The 14,729-nt window shown below is 44.6% G+C and overlaps 2 protein-coding genes across 7 annotated transcripts; one reads left to right on the top strand and one right to left on the bottom strand.

Annotated features, from left to right (window-relative positions):
- Positions 1-23: 23 nt before the first annotated feature.
- ANKS4B (ankyrin repeat and sterile alpha motif domain containing 4B) lies at positions 24-6,440 on the bottom strand. 3 transcript variants are annotated; one of them, XM_086854718.1, is made up of 4 exons: positions 6,312-6,440; positions 5,653-5,766; positions 5,049-5,508; positions 24-1,720 (listed from the first exon to the last, which is right to left on the bottom strand). In XM_086854718.1, the coding sequence occupies exons 3-4, from the start codon at positions 5,210-5,212 to the stop codon at positions 646-648; spliced, it is 1,239 nt and encodes a 412-aa protein (XP_086710844.1). In that variant the 5' UTR covers positions 5,213-5,508; positions 5,653-5,766; positions 6,312-6,440; the 3' UTR covers positions 24-645. The 3 variants fall into 3 exon arrangements, with proteins under 3 accessions (XP_086710844.1, XP_086710843.1, XP_023792478.1); XM_086854717.1 differs by having other exon boundaries at positions 6,012-6,426; XM_023936710.2 differs by having other exon boundaries at positions 6,274-6,385.
- Positions 4,750-14,729, top strand: ZP2 (zona pellucida glycoprotein 2). Of its 4 annotated transcripts, none has more exons than XM_023936709.2 (19): positions 4,750-5,080; positions 8,836-8,965; positions 9,041-9,114; positions 9,266-9,349; positions 9,426-9,520; positions 10,317-10,475; positions 10,737-10,781; positions 11,039-11,203; positions 11,666-11,762; positions 11,845-12,026; positions 12,418-12,547; positions 12,694-12,875; positions 12,955-13,046; positions 13,132-13,256; positions 13,511-13,700; positions 13,989-14,124; positions 14,199-14,295; positions 14,378-14,464; positions 14,547-14,729. In XM_023936709.2, the coding sequence occupies exons 2-19, from the start codon at positions 8,925-8,927 to the stop codon at positions 14,687-14,689; spliced, it is 2,124 nt and encodes a 707-aa protein (XP_023792477.2). In that variant the 5' UTR covers positions 4,750-5,080; positions 8,836-8,924; the 3' UTR covers positions 14,690-14,729. The 4 variants fall into 4 exon arrangements, with proteins under 4 accessions (XP_023792477.2, XP_086710839.1, XP_086710841.1 ...); XM_086854713.1 differs by having other exon boundaries at positions 4,756-5,089; XM_086854715.1 differs by lacking the exon at positions 4,750-5,080 and adding an exon at positions 6,509-6,589 and having other exon boundaries at positions 8,192-8,965.

Genomic DNA, 14,729 nt, shown 5'->3' with positions numbered 1-14,729 from the left:
GAATATACAACTGACACTGAACATCTCTTGGGAAGATACTCCATGTATTTTAAAATTATTGTCAATACAGAAGTACAAACTTTACTAACAAAAATATGAAACTTGATGTAAATTAGTCTTATTTACATTAATTCAGAAGTGATTAGAGCCAATAAACCACAGCTAAAATCAAGATTCAGATTCCTTTTCTAACATACCATCAGTACCAGGAAGAGTGGTTTTACTGATCTTACAGAAGCAAGCTTTGAGAAAACTCAAAGCTCTCAAGCTCTGAGAATGCTCTTTGCATTGTGGTTTTGGAGAAGAAAGGAAGGCCTTTATTAAGGAATGCAGTGGGCCTGGCCTTCACTGATGCTTGAAATTATCTGGACCAAAAGAAATACAATCCACATAAACAGTAGGGAGAAGAAGGTTTTGGGTTTTTACCTTCACATTCTTGCTTTTTGGCAGAATATACTTTACTTAATATTCTGTTTACCACAACTACCTATCCAGAGAGAAAAATGTTATCCCTGCTGTATTTCCTAAAGCAATTGGTAACCTCTCTGCCTTTTGCTTTAGCAAACTTCTGTGCAGAGTTGCACACTCTTTGGAGAGGGAAAGGTAATGAATCAATGTGTAGGTTACAACAACAGATATAATAATTTATAAACAAGTATCTACTGTTTTTCCAGGGTTCTTGAGTGCCAGTTTTCTTTTATTCACAGCATTCAAGACTTTCTTTCTTGGCCCAAGCTCCATCTGAATGCTCTGTAGATCTTCATCAGAACATAGCATCAGAGCATCTAAATCAATTTTTTCCCTCATGAAGACTGGAAGAAATTCATCCAGCATCTGTGATGCCAGAAATACCTCAAGGGGCGTATTCTCTGTTTCCTCATCATCCCAAATGACTTCTTCCTCATTCCAAGGGACACCAGCACTGTTTTCATCATCATCCTCCCTTCCATTCTCAGCATTTTCATACTGGAAGAGCTCACTGGCCATTGTCATACTTGTACCTTCTTTCTCAGAAGACACTGTTTCAGGATTTACCTCTGCAGCCAAATTCCTTCCAAACACAATCTTGCCAAGACCTGGCCTCTGAAAAATGGAGAGCTGACTGTCATTACCAGCAAGGTTTTTCTCTTCAAGGTCATTCAGTAATTCATCCTCCTCTTTCTCATCAAACAAATGCATCACACTTCTCCTATGGGTATCATCCTCTTGGTCATTTCTTTGTGTTTCCTGCCTTCTTGTGCTGTTGCCTGTCTTTTTTGTCTTGAGTTTCAAGGTATCTTTCAGGTTTTTAGTTAAAGTACTTGTGGTATTTGAAGCAAATAGACTGGGCAACTTTACCCTGGAGTGTGTTCCTTTGGAAGAATCCATTGTGCCAACCTTTTCTTTAATATAATTTCGGTTCATTTCATGCTGGTGTTTCTCTTGGCGCTTCTCACATTCCTTGACTTGTCTCTCAACATTCCTCTGGGCCTGTGCCTTTTGTTTGGAGACCTTCTTTGGATTCAGCAAGTTCTGCTCGGTGGCAGCTTTGTCCAGGATCTGGACACACTCCTTGCGGTCCCTGCTGGCAGCTGCCTCCAGGGGAGTGCGCAGGTCGTTGTCCAGAGCAAAGATGTTGGCACCAAAGTTGATCAGAAAAGAGACACAGTGGATGTGGCCGTTGCAGGCAGCGTGGTGCAGGGGCGTGTTCCCCCAGATGTCACACTTGTCTGGATCACCCCTGGCAGGGAAAACAGCACACAGTGAGCTGGGCTACCCACACTGAGCTCTGCAGTAGCGCTGAACAGACACTAAATGTGTCACTCTGCTCTGCTCTGAGGAGAACAGCCCAGGGACAATGGCTCAGCTTGGCTCCAGCCACTAGCACAAGGCTGCACTCACTTACACAAGCCCTGAGCGTGGCTGTGTGTGTGGCATGAGCTCCAATTCCTGCCCCGTGAGTTAAACGACTTCACAGGGCTGACTGTGACTGCATCTCCCCAAAAGGGAGCCAGGACATTTCCTTTGTCATCCCAGGGGCTGGCAACTCAAAGTGGGCTCAGGCTTTGACTTTGTTATTGGAATTACTGGCAAAACTGTTTCAAGAACATTTGTGTGGAATATTTTAAAGCGTTCTTAGTGACTTGTTCCTTTTGCATGCCTTATACAGGGCAATATTAGGAGGTTTCCTCACTGACCACATTGATACACACTTAGTGAGCTCCTGTAGTAATTTTTTTGGGTAGGTAATAGGTAAATCCGGAGCAAAGCCCTGATTACCCATTTGTCTCCCATGCTATTAGTTTAAGCCCAGATAGATGCCATTGTTTTTCAACTCTTTTGTTCTCTGTAAGATGCTTTTGCTCATGAGGGTTTGAAAAACAGAAGCTCATTTGAAAATAAAATGCCACAATTTTCAATTGAGTTTAAAGCCAGAGAAAAGTATTGCTTATTTTTAACTCTTGCACTGACTTCACACTGAACTGCTGCCTGCAGATAAGAATCAGCTCGAATATTTAGATACACATTTGGCAAGGTCAGGCTTAGCAATGTTCAGAACAGAGCCTGTGCCCTCTTGTGACCAACAAACAGGGTGGCCACAGAAGCCCAAAATCTTTATTGACCAAAAGCTGGGGACCAAATTTACAAGAATTTCCACTCTTGGGGGTTCAAGCATTTCAATGACTCAGAGGTTGGTGCCATGGCAGCTGTACTGTGAAAGACAGGGTACATCCTGTCACAAAACGTCCTTCACTGATCTCTGGCTTTGGGACTCTGAAGAGAAGCACCACCAGGTTTGTTGAGGGCCAGATCTGAACATATCCTCCAGCCTGAGCTGCCCCAGGCAGGAGGGAGGTCAGGGGGTCTGGACCGTGCTGGCCGTGGGAGCTCAGGCTTTGCTACAAGGAGGAGGCAGCTGAGGATCAAAGTTTCCCCACTCAGACATATGGAAACCATGTGTACATATTTCTGCTTCTGTGGCTGTGCCCTGGGGAGCTGCCTGGCTGCGGCTGAGCGTGCTGGGTTCCCGAATTCCCACATTAGGGAGCTGGCTGTGGCACCCTGAGCCTGGGGAGTGCCGGGTCAGCTGTCCTCCCCCAGGTCCCTTCAGAGCTCTTTGTGGTCTCTTTTCCCCGTGGAACCTGCCAGCCTTTGAGTCTCAAACAATTGACAAACTCGAGTGGCTGTTCCCAGCTCAGTGGGACTTTGGACAAGGTTTGACATCTACTCTGGGTTCTCATACTCCTCCTTTCCCTACTTTCCCAAGGAGAAGGCTCACACAAAAGAGAGCAGATTCTGCTATTTGGTCTTGCCTTTCTTTATTCATGTACCTGCAAGGCAAGCAGAGAAAAGGTCTCCTGACCCCTGAGAAGATGAATTATTTCAAGATGAAAGGGGTTTATTGTTAGTATTGCTACATTTCCAAGGGCCAAAGCTTGAGAGTCCTAAAATCTGCAACCACTCTAAAGAAAATTGCCTTGTACCTCAGAGCCTCTGTCAGGAAACCTCTTCAAGGAAAGGATGAATTTGTTAAAAATAATTAAAATACTTTCTCACAAGAAAACATTAACTGACTGGAGAACAGCTCAAACATCTTCTAAAATTCAGCTTCTCCCCAAGAAAACCAGAAAGAATGCAGCCTCTGACAGACACATCTCAGAAATCATAGATTAAAATAGAGGTAAACACATATGTTTGAAGATTTTGAGGTGATACTCTCCCAAAGCTGTCCTCTACCAAGAAAAAGACTTAGAAATACATGAAATAACAAATATAAAGAAATTTTGATCTTTGTGTCATCTGCTGTGATTTCTGTCAGCTTATGTGGTAGGAGATATATTTTTCACTCAGATTTTGAAAAAAAAATAAATTATTTTGTTACTTGTTCCTTATCTAGTTGTTCTGCCTTGCAGGTGTTCAGGGACAAACCTTATTGACAGGTATTTCCTGGGAGCTGCCTTAATTGCACAAGTTGAAAAATTGTCAATCTATTTTTGCTTCTCCTGAGGACAAAGCAACAACCACGCAGTCCAAAGGTCTTTTTCATTGTGATACCACAGCCACACCTGGGCCCAATGAGCTATAAAGCAAATCTATGAAAAAAAATTTTTTTCAACTCAATTTTTAATGAAACTCAGATACATCCAAATAGTTATTCAACTGTTCCTTGCAATCTGTTTGCTGTTCTGAAAAAGAACATTTTATTAACTGTCTTTCTACACAAGGGCATATTTTCTTTTATTAGATGTTATTACAGAATCGCAGCTTAAAAGGTAGGCTCTGAGCAAGACAGTCCTGATGGTGGAGAGGTAATTACCATTTCAATAAGACAATTTAACCATGTAAGATATTTAAATGATATAGACATTTTATTACTAGAAAATAAACCTGTAGAAAACCTTCCTTTCATTTTTTCCCTCTTTTTATCTTTTTTTTTCCTTTATCGTTTACAAGGGTCCTATCATAGCTTCTGAAACAGTATCCTCAGTTATAACGTGATGGTAGAAAAGTAGAGAAAATAACCATTAAAAAAGCAGAGAAACAACCATTTTAGATGCTTCTGGCTTAATGCTTTATGTTGTGACTCGCCTCTGGACAGTGTTAAATCTTCACAAGTGCCTATTGACTGCACTTTGGAAGCAAATGGAAGATATTTTTTTGCTAAAACTGTTTCAAATTAAGGATTTCTCTATAAATCCTGTCTCAAGATATCCTCAAAGGTTGTTGGCAACCCTCTCCAGTGAGGAAAGGAAGGTCCCAGGGCCCTGCTTCTCCGAGCTGCTCTCTGCAGGCTCCACACACAGCGTGCTCCTGTGGATACTGGTGTATTTTCACTAACAGACCAGCTGAAGAACTCTTCAACCCCTGCCTGAGAAAATAATGAAGAGACCTGCCTGCAGGCTCTGGACCTAAACCACTGCCACTAAAGAAACAATTCTTGGCAATGCATTGAAAGAAATTACTGTGATTTTCAGCCTTTCGGGCCTGTCACCGGGGCACTAGAAACACAACTCAGTAGCTGTAGTTTTGAGGCCCAGGCTTTAAGCACTGGAAGCTGACTGACTTACCCCCTCCGGCAAATGACCTCCAAAGCTTCCAGGTACCCATGGTAGGCTGCCAGAAGGGTGGGTGTCATCCCATCCTCATCAGAAGTGTTGAGGTCTTTCCTAGTGGCCTCTTTCAACAGGTCCACGTTGCCATCGGCCGCTGCTTTGTGGTACCTGCTCGACATTTTCAGCAGCTCCTGGTTTCCCAAAGCAGCTCTGGGCGATATCTGGGCTGTACAGTCACTCTTCCATTACAGGGATAGTTCATTAATGATTACAAGCAGAAACGTCCCTGTGAGGAGGGGAATGGGGAGGCAAAGTTCATCCTGGCAGGCTCTGGAGATCTGCATAGGTAATGAGGCTGTGGTGTGGTGAGTGCTTTCATTTCCTGCAAGGTGCCTCTGCCATGTACAGTTTGTTGCATAATTGACTACTTAGAGAGGGGATCCACTCATCTTCTGTGTGTCTTTGCCTGGCTGTTCTGTGGGAATTGCAAAAGGACTTTGAGTTACAAAAAGAACTTCAAAAAAACCTTCAGAAGGCCATGAATGTCAGTGTGATCAGGTTTCAGTCCAAATAATAAAATATCTCTGAGTTTGATGGGAGGAAACACATGAGCAGTTACCTTTCCTGGTGGAGTCCTTTGTATCCCATCTTTTTTCTGGAATCTTGTATTTGAAAACAAGTCACTCCCCTGTCCTGTCCACGCCGTTCCATGGAACCATGTTGTGTACAAAGTCTGGAAATGATGGACAGGGTGATGGTTGGATAAAATCCCCAACAAGTCTGCAAGTCACAGCTGGCAAAGCCACAGCTGTGTAAATTGCAGTTCATCAGGAGATCTTCATGAAACTGGCAAATATAAAACTCTTCTGAAATATTATAATTTCTGTCTAGATGCAGAAAAGATGTACAGGATTTCCTCAGGATACTGCAGGGAATTCCAGAAAAGGAAACATGATGGGTCTTTGCCCACTGCCCCACCTGGGCACTGTGGTCCTTGCCTGCGAACAAATGAGTCCAAATCACAAATAATGATTTCTTGATTTGGAAATAATTTCCCCTGAGTTAGAATTAGACTAATTCTAACTTTAAATTCAAAAGAATTACTAAGAGCAAGGCATATAAAAAGCCAGTTTTCAAACAGCAGCTGAAAAGTTGGTAAGAGGCTACTGCAGCTTCCTGCAGTGCTGGGAGCTCAGGGTTCTTCTGGCCACACTCACAAGAGCTGCTACATAAACATTACTTTTTGCCAAGCTGTTTTCTGTGGCTCACTGAATTAACCTGGATCTCAGAGACTCTACCCTCAGCAATTAGCAGTGGGGTTTTGTTGCTTGTTGTGCCCCCATTAGAGAATCACAAACCAACTCCTTGCTCAGCGTTGGTGCAATCCCCAAATGGAATTCTGCCACCTCATTTACATCCCATAATTCTGCCCCTGTGACACACAAGAGACCTCTCAAAATGGGCTTTCTCTCTTCATTATTTTCTCAGACAGGGATTGAAGAGCTCTTCAGGAATGAACTTGTACCAACCTTTTTCTTCCCATGAGGACAAGGAGGGTCAGTCAGATCCTCTGACAGGTTTGAACCTTTGAATAAACAACTCCAGGTCAGAGTAAAGGAAAGCCCTGGTTGTCCCTCATGTCACCCCCAGACACAGATGTCCCTGCTGCTGTCTGCCATCTCAGGGTAGTCAGGATGGGCTGTGCTTCACCCAGGCAACCTCCATCCCCACTTTAGAAGACAGTTTTACTCTCAGCCATTTCTCAGGTTCCTTGCACTACATTGATACTTTTCTAATAAAAATGCAGCCATTTATTCTGTTTTCTAGTTAACCAGGCTCAGCATGGAGCTAAATTGACAGCTACTAGAAAAACTAGCTGTTGCAGAAAAAAGATAGGTAATACATGTATATGTGTATAAATATATATTTATCTTTTATATATATATATATAAAAAAAGATTGGCTGTTTCTTAATGGCATCAAATTTTATTTCTTTTACTAGGCCTTATTTTTAGGGGTAAAATGATCACCATTCATACTGCATATACCACCAGTGCCTGGTATGAGGGAGGAAACATGATATATTCATGAGAAGTGATTTGGTGGAAGAAGAGTCCTTTTAATTTTCAAGATCCTTGGTTTTTACTACAGAATTACCTTAATCTGCTTTTCTCTTAATTAATCCAGAACACAAAGTGTTGATCTCAGGATGAGTTTTATTATTATCATCTGAAAAATATTGATTTTAAACTTACCCTGTATAATGCTAAGTGGGAAATTATTGTTCCAAGTTTTAATTAGAGGTAAAGAAACACCCATGTCAGCTGGGGAGAAGCTTCAGGACTTTGCAAGCTTTATTATTATTTCCTTCATAAAAGTGGGCATCACAAAAAAGAAAGAAGAAGGAAAAGACCAAACAAAATCTTCATCTGTTTCTATACTCTTGGTACTTGTTCGTCTTTGTCCCATCCAAAAACCTCAACTTGAAATGCAATAAATGATTCAACATCAAATGAGCTAAATTTCTCAGCCTGAATGGAGACTATTCTTTTGAGACTAAGCTCAAAATTGTGATCTTTTTAAACTCCTTGGATAGTTAGAATGAAACTTTTCTTCTTGTGTTTGAAAAGAACTTCAGAACCATTCTACTTCCAATTGAAATGTCTTACCAGGCTCAAGAGAAACTGTTGTGATGGTACATGGTGTTATAAACTAATGAATTATTTAACCAGCAGCTTTGATTTGTTATTGGAGTTTACTGTGTATATGGATTTTACTCATAATTTGAGAACAGTCTCAAATAAAATTTTGCCAGTTAAACAAACTATCTAGATTGAAAGGCTGCAGCATCACCAGTTAGGTTATTGAAGGTAACTTGGAGCATAAATCTGCACAGTGATGATGTTGTGCCATCTGTTTTGTATGAGGTATTATCCAGCACAACATTTCCTCACTGCAACTTTCATAAGCACCAAATGTGGTATGGTAAAGGCCATGCAAGGAGAGGCAAGGAAGTCTTTGCTTGCTTAATGAGATCTTTGGAACTAATGGGCTTAGAGAAGAATGAAATTAGTCACACTGGGTAATCCTGGCTACACAATTCGGAGATGATGACAACATTTAAAACAACAATAAGAGCTTATTTCTTCACTTCTTAGGGAGGCAAAACTTCTGTGCCTCAGGACACACTGCTGCTGGATGTCCCCTTGAGCAGCCAGTTCCCACAGCCAGGCTGAGTCTGACCCACATCAGGCTGAGGATCTGTGTGACCAGTGCTGCCTGACACCCACCTGATGTGATTGTTGCTCTGCTGTGGGTCCAGGGATATCCCTTGCAGAGCCTGCACACAATAGGGCTGGGAACAGAGACATTATCTGTTGTATCACAGGGGCTTTTGCAATTTTTGCTGTGAGTACTCAAATCAAATAGGAGTCTTGACCTGGCATTCAGGCTCTTAGTTAAAACATTTTCCTTGGTTTTGGGGATCTTTTCCCCCATGATATCTTCACCTGTCTTCAAATAGTCCCAAGGAAAGCAACATTGAGCTCACTGGTGTCTCAAATTCTGTCATGCTGCCACAGAAAACTCCATTTAAAAAAAATAACTGCCAAAACAGACATACATTTCTCTATAAAATATCTAGCATGGGAATAAAGGGAATACATTATCAGAGTAAGAAAAGAATGCCTTCAAAATGGAAGGCAACAACAACCCCTGCTAAAGACTTAGTATTACCTTAAAGTCTCCTGTGAGCTGCCCCACTCAAGGAGCAGCAGGTGCAAGTGCTCTGTTCCCTGGGCAGCAGAGAGGTGGCACCTGTGTGAGCCAGACCCAGGGCCTATATAATCCTCCCTGGGCAGCCAAAGATCAAGCTTGTGGTCTCCTGAAGAGATGGGGTTTGAGCAGCAGTGCTGGAGCATCTCAAGGATGTGGTGAGTGTGGTTTGGGATACAAGGGTGGGGGTTCTTTCCTTGCTGCTCTCTCATTTGATTATCTTCTCTTTACAGGTTGCTGCTCCTGTTTGGGTTTTTGCTGTGCTTAGCCCCTTGTGCTGATGGCCTGGGGGATCAGGATGTCTTGGGTAATGTGTCCTGGGCTGGCTGTGGTGGGGCTTTGGGTTTGCTTGGAGCTGCTTCCCCTCTGCCTCGGCACAGAAGGGGCTCTGAAGGGTGGCTGGCTGGGGGGCTTGCAGGGTGTGTGTGCTGGAGCTCATGGTGGTCTTCCCTCTGCAGAGAATGTGACCTGTCATAGGGATAGGATGGAAGCTGAGTTTTCCAGAGAGCTTAGCAACTACACCTGGCATCTGCATGTTGTTGGTATGTATTGCTGCTGCCCTGGCCCCTCCTGCTGAAACCTGTCTGCTGCAGAGCTAATCTTCCCCATCCCTCCTAGATGTGAGTGGTGAGGAGATCGTGTCCTGTGACTACACTGTGGATTATGAGAGGCTGATACTCAGTGTCCCATTTGTGAACTGTACCAGCCTGCAGGTAAAAAAGGGGTCTGCATCCTGGGAAGCTGCTGTAATGGAGTTTGGAGATATTTAATTTTTTTTCCCTGGACAGGACTGGGTTTAATAGGGTTTCTATTTCTAACTGTCTTCAAGACTGGATATTTATACTTCTGATGATCTAAAACTCTTGTAGAAGAATACTTCATGCCAAAAGTTGAAAAAGAAAAGCAAACCCAAAGATATTGATATTCATATGCTTTCAACTATGCATTAAATCCCTCAGAGTGCTGTAAATGTTGTGTTCTCCTTGAGAACTTAAATGACTTGACAGGTTTTCTTGTAGGGAGATGGACCAGGTTGAAGAGTTTCAGAGCACTAATCTATTTAAATGTGCTTTGACAGACAATTAACAGCATATGCTGATCATAGCTGTTGAGGTAGAGTAGTAAGTGGGAGGCCAAAACTAGATGCTTTACTGTTATCTGCTGCTTTTAGGTATTTGAACTACTGCAAAACTCTGTTCTGCTGTTTGTTAGTTTAGTTTTTTTGGACTGCTGACTCTGGAACTAAAACCTGCTACTCACTGGGGTTTTTTTTGACTTCTGCAGTTATCTTTGTACCTTCTGCTCTTCAACCTAACCCTGTGCCCTCCTGCCTTCCTAAAGAGCTCACCCTTTTCCTTTGGGCTTTTAAAACAAAGTGATCTTGTCCTTCCACTGGTACAAACACCTAAATGAACTCTGAAGTTAGAGTTCAGTCCCAATACATTTTAGCTGCCCTCATTCTGTAGTGAGTACTGCTGCCTCTTTCTAATTTGTGTCTCTTGTCTGTAGCACGGTCAGCACCAGCTCTGGTTGAGGCTGATGGTGAATGAAACAATGGGAGAGGAGACGAATATCACCTACAGCACTCACTGTGACAGCATTCATGTGGGTGAAGTCATTACTCCTGTGTTTGCTGGTGCAACAAACTGCACAAAAGACTTTATGGCAGTAAGTATAGGAGTGGGAGTGCTATAGATCCTGGTGAGGCTTGCAAGGCAGGGTGGCTGTCTCCTGGAATTGTGTCTGGAATCTGCAGAAAGCTGAGGGAAGCTCCAGTGAGCTGCAAGGAAGTCTCTTGGCTGCATGTTCATTTTGGCTTGGCTGCTGGCTCTTTGGAGAGCTGATTTGCAAATGGTCATTAATGATGCATCCTGTCTGGCTCCAGTCCTATTCCAGTTCCTGCAGTCTAATTCTCATGCTGTGTTTCAGGTTACCTTCCCAGGACTCATGTCAAGTCTCAGTGATGGGCATATGGTATGTTTCTTCTACCTTGTGAAGGGAGCTAGAGGGGGAAGTGCCTGGGATTTTGGCATAAACTGAGTCTGATACCTCCAAGTTCAGGCAGGGACTTCTCTGATGAACTTGCATCTTGCTGGGAAGCCTAGTTCTGCCCTGCCAATATAGGGAGCTTGAATGTAAAGCCTAGGAGATGGCAGCCCTGTAGGGTGAAAATCTAATGCCTTGATGCTTCTGTGCCTTCCTTCCCTAAGCAGGGATTTCTTGCTTTGCAGGTTCCAGCAACTCCAATGACCTGGAATCTGTCAGTTGATGATGGAACCAGAATACATCAGCTGAGCCTTGGGCAAGCAACACAGCAAGGCTATAACTTTCTAGTTGATGGCCACAACCTGATCTTTCAGGTGGCCTTTGCTGCCACTGGAGTTGTGTCCTACAAGGTATGTGAGTGGAGAACCAGCACTGAGCATTTACCCAGCCCCTGTTGGGCCAGCACTGTCTGTAGACCTGGGGAATCCATTTTCAGGCCAGGGCCAGAGTTGATGCACTGCTGGGCTGGTGTGGTGGGCTGGCTTGCACTGTGTGCAAAGCTGTTTGGCTTTGCACAGCTGTCACTTAACTGCCCAGCACAAGGACATGGGGAGGCACAGTGTGTACCTCAGACAGCAGCACAGTGAGTGGGACTCCCCAGAAGCAGAATTCTAGCCACAGCCAGTCCTGGGAACATCTGACTGCCAGTCTCATGATTAGCAGCTGTTTTTAGAAAGGGTAAGGTGGGAAGAAACTGTTTTTGCAAGCATGAGTATCAGCGAACCTGATGCAGTACATGACCCTCTGGGGCTGGTCTTATGATGGGATCAGGAGCTGAGCACTGTCTAACAGAGCTCCATCTTCTTTGTCAGCACAATGATAGGGTGCTCTACACTGTGGCACTCAAGCTCGTGTACGGCCCTCCTGAGCACAGACTGACTGTGGAGTCAAGAATGCTTTGTGCTCCAGGTAATGCATGGAAAGAGCCAGAACCCAACCTGCTCTTGCCCTAGGGAAATGGATGTTACATTTATCTAAGATGTTTTTGCAGGTCCAGCAATCTGTAATGCAACACACATGACTGTTGTCATCCCAGCATTTCCAGGGATCCTTATGGATGTGGATGTAGAGAATAAGACCATCCCCATGGATCAACTACAGGAAAATGGAATCACCCTGGATACACAGAGAGGGGTCAGGCTGTATATTAGCAGGGGAGTCCTGAAGTCCAGGGTGAGTTCTGATCCTTGAGTCACAAGTGCTGGTGTGATAACATCTCCTTGGTGTTTGGAGACCAAGCACAGTAGCTTTGATCTTGATTAAGCATCTGTCAAGTCAGCCATGCCCTGTGGCTGAGGGTAGATGTGATTAAGATGAATACAAACTGACTTTATAATAGGCATCATCATGCAAGGAAACTTGTGTTTTCTGGAGTCTTTTGGCAAAAACAGATGGAGGTGAAAATATTCTTGAAGGGAGTAGGAATTTGGCATGCCTGGGGCAGTGCAAGTGAGCTTCCCTGTGCTCTTCAGGCTTGGCTTATTTGTTAATCAGCTTTAACAGGTTCATATATTAAAATGAGCTCTTGTTGTCACACTTAAAGACAGTAACTCTTGTCCTTTAGCTACCTGGGGAGAGCTGCTCAGGACTTCAGTACTACATGTCTTCTTTGAAACTGGCTTTTCACTTCCACGGGGAGACTGTGGCAATGGTGATGAACCCTGAGTGCCCCTGTGAGCGGCACACACCAATAGGTAAGTGACTCCTGCAGCTCCCCAGCGCCTGTGCTGCTCAGATGGGATCCCTCTGCACAGCTCATCTTAGTTCATCTCACCAACAGCTCCTGGCAGACAGAGCTGTCACTGACTCACATGACAACTTCTGTGAACCTCTGTTACAGCTGCTGTATGCACCCAGGATGGGTACATGGATTTTGAAATCCTTGCTGAGAGCACCACACCACTGCTGGATTTGGATATGCTCAGGCTCAGGGATCCTGTGTGCCGGCCAGCCTACAAGTCCCCCCTGAAAGACAGGGTTGGGTTTCATGTCCCGCTCAATGGGTGTGGGACCAGGCATTGGGTGAGTGTGGGGCTGGGGTTGGTGGGGGTGGCACTCAGGCTTTGGGAATGCCCTCACTAATGCTGTTATTTATCCACAGTTTGATGGGGAGCGGATTCATTATGAGAATGAGGTGAGGGCATTATGGACAGACCTTCCCCTGGGCAGGATCTCAAGGGACAGTGAATTCAGGTGGGTCTGGAAACCTCTTTAGGCCATCCAGTACTGTATTACCCACACATCAATATGTGACTTACCTGCTCCTTCCTGGTTGTAGGTTAACAGTCAAGTGCTCCTTCAGCAATGGTGATGCCTCTCTCACTGTAAAAGTAGATAATCTTTCTCCTCCACCTTCTTCAGTGAATCAAGGTTCCCTCTCCTTGGTTCTTCTAAGCTACCCAGGTAAAGCTGGCTCTGGGCTCAGTTGGCTGGGAAGTATCTGAAGCTTGTGGAGGGGAGGGTGGATGAGTGAACTGCTCTGGTACATGGACTTCTCCTGGAGTGCTTCCTTCCTGCTCATCCACACTGCTTGAAGCAGATGCCTCAAATCTGTGGCCCTTGGACAGACAGCAGTTGTCCAGCCAGCTGCTGTTAAAGTGCTTGAGACTCCCTTTGCACCCTGAGTTATTTAACATAAATGGCTTTGGCCCTTGCAGAGGACTCGTACAGGCAGCCGTACCGTGAGGATCAGTATCCAATAGTGAGGTACCTGCGGCAGCCAATCTTCCTGGAAGTTCAGGTCCTGAACCGCAATGATCCCAACCTCCACTTGGTGCTGGATGACTGCTGGGCAACGGCCTCACAAGATCCAAGATCACTACCCCAGTGGAATATTGTTGTAGATGGGTGAGTGCCCTGCTGTACAAATGGAAGTCCCTTTTACAGTGGGTGGGAGGAGTCCCTAATTTTCCCCTGCTCCCTCTTTACTAAGAGAATCTTAAGCGTCAGGGCCTTCCAAATTCTGTCCTGGGATGCTGGAATTTGTAGGAAGTAGGCAGCATCTCAACCTTGAACTTTAATCTGTTTAAAGGAGTCAACACCAACAACCCAAACCTACTCTACCCTGTGTAGAGAAGGGTGTTCTCTTCCCTGTGTAGAGAAGAATGTTCTGACTTGGTTTTCATTTATTGGCAGCTGTGAGTATGACCTAGACAGCTACAGGACTGTGTTTCACCCTGTGGGACGTGGTGTCAGCCATGCTAACTATCGCCAAAGGCTGGAAGTGAAGACGTTTGCCTTTGTCTCTGGTGACAAAGCCCTTCCTGGCTTGGTAGGTGACAGTAGACTTGGAGATGTTTTTGCTTTAAAATGAATGGATATCTCATTCTTCTCATTCTGTGGCAGGTGTACTTCCACTGCAGTGTTCTCATCTGCCACCGTTTTCACCCAGACTCCCCACTGTGCATACCAAGATGCCCAAGGCCATCTAGAAGCAAGCGAGGTAGTGTCTGAGTGGATTTTAGGTTGCACTGATCCAAAATAACCCACTGCCCTGGGGTTCAGCTGTGCTGTTTCTGTTGTAGAAAGTGGGATGGCAGCTGTGAATTCTGCTGTGGTGAGCCTGGGGGGCCCTGTCCTCTTTGTACCAGAAGAATGGTCTGCAGCCCAAGGTACTGAGCCAGTGTGGTGCTGGGGGGTGGTGGGCTTAGAATCTGTCTCCTCAAACAAACTGCCTTTCTCCTTGCTTTGCAGGGAACACTCTCCTGAGCAAGGAGGCATGGGTTGGCATTGCAATGACTGCTGTTGGTGTTCTCTCCCTGGCCACAATGCTACTATTTTTGGCTTTTCTTAAATTCCTAAAGAGAAGAGCATACATGGTAAATGTGGTATGTTAGTGTGTACTTCCAAATAAACTTGGAGTAGTCACTTGGTGAA

Source organism: Cyanistes caeruleus, chromosome 17 (assembly GCF_971803275.1).
Source record: "Cyanistes caeruleus chromosome 17, bCyaCae1.hap1.1, whole genome shotgun sequence".
NCBI lineage: Eukaryota > Metazoa > Chordata > Aves > Passeriformes > Paridae > Cyanistes > Cyanistes caeruleus.
This window is presented reverse-complemented; position numbering and strand designations above follow the sequence as displayed.

Bases quoted from the DNA above. Each gene is read 5' to 3' on its own strand.
- ANKS4B (XM_086854718.1), bottom strand. From the start codon at position 5,212: ATGTCGAGCAGGTACCACAAAGCAGCGGCCGATGGCAACGTGGACCTG. The intron at 1,721-5,048 runs GTAAGTCAGTCA...TTTCCCTGCCAG, and splicing joins GAGGTCATTTGCCGGAGGGG to GGGTGATCCAGACAAGTGTG.
- ZP2 (XM_023936709.2), top strand. From the start codon at position 8,925: ATGGGGTTTGAGCAGCAGTGCTGGAGCATCTCAAGGATGTG. The intron at 9,521-10,316 runs GTAAAAAAGGGG...TCTTGTCTGTAG, and splicing joins TGAACTGTACCAGCCTGCAG to CACGGTCAGCACCAGCTCTG. The intron at 14,296-14,377 runs GTAGTGTCTGAG...TTTCTGTTGTAG, and splicing joins GCCATCTAGAAGCAAGCGAG to AAAGTGGGATGGCAGCTGTG.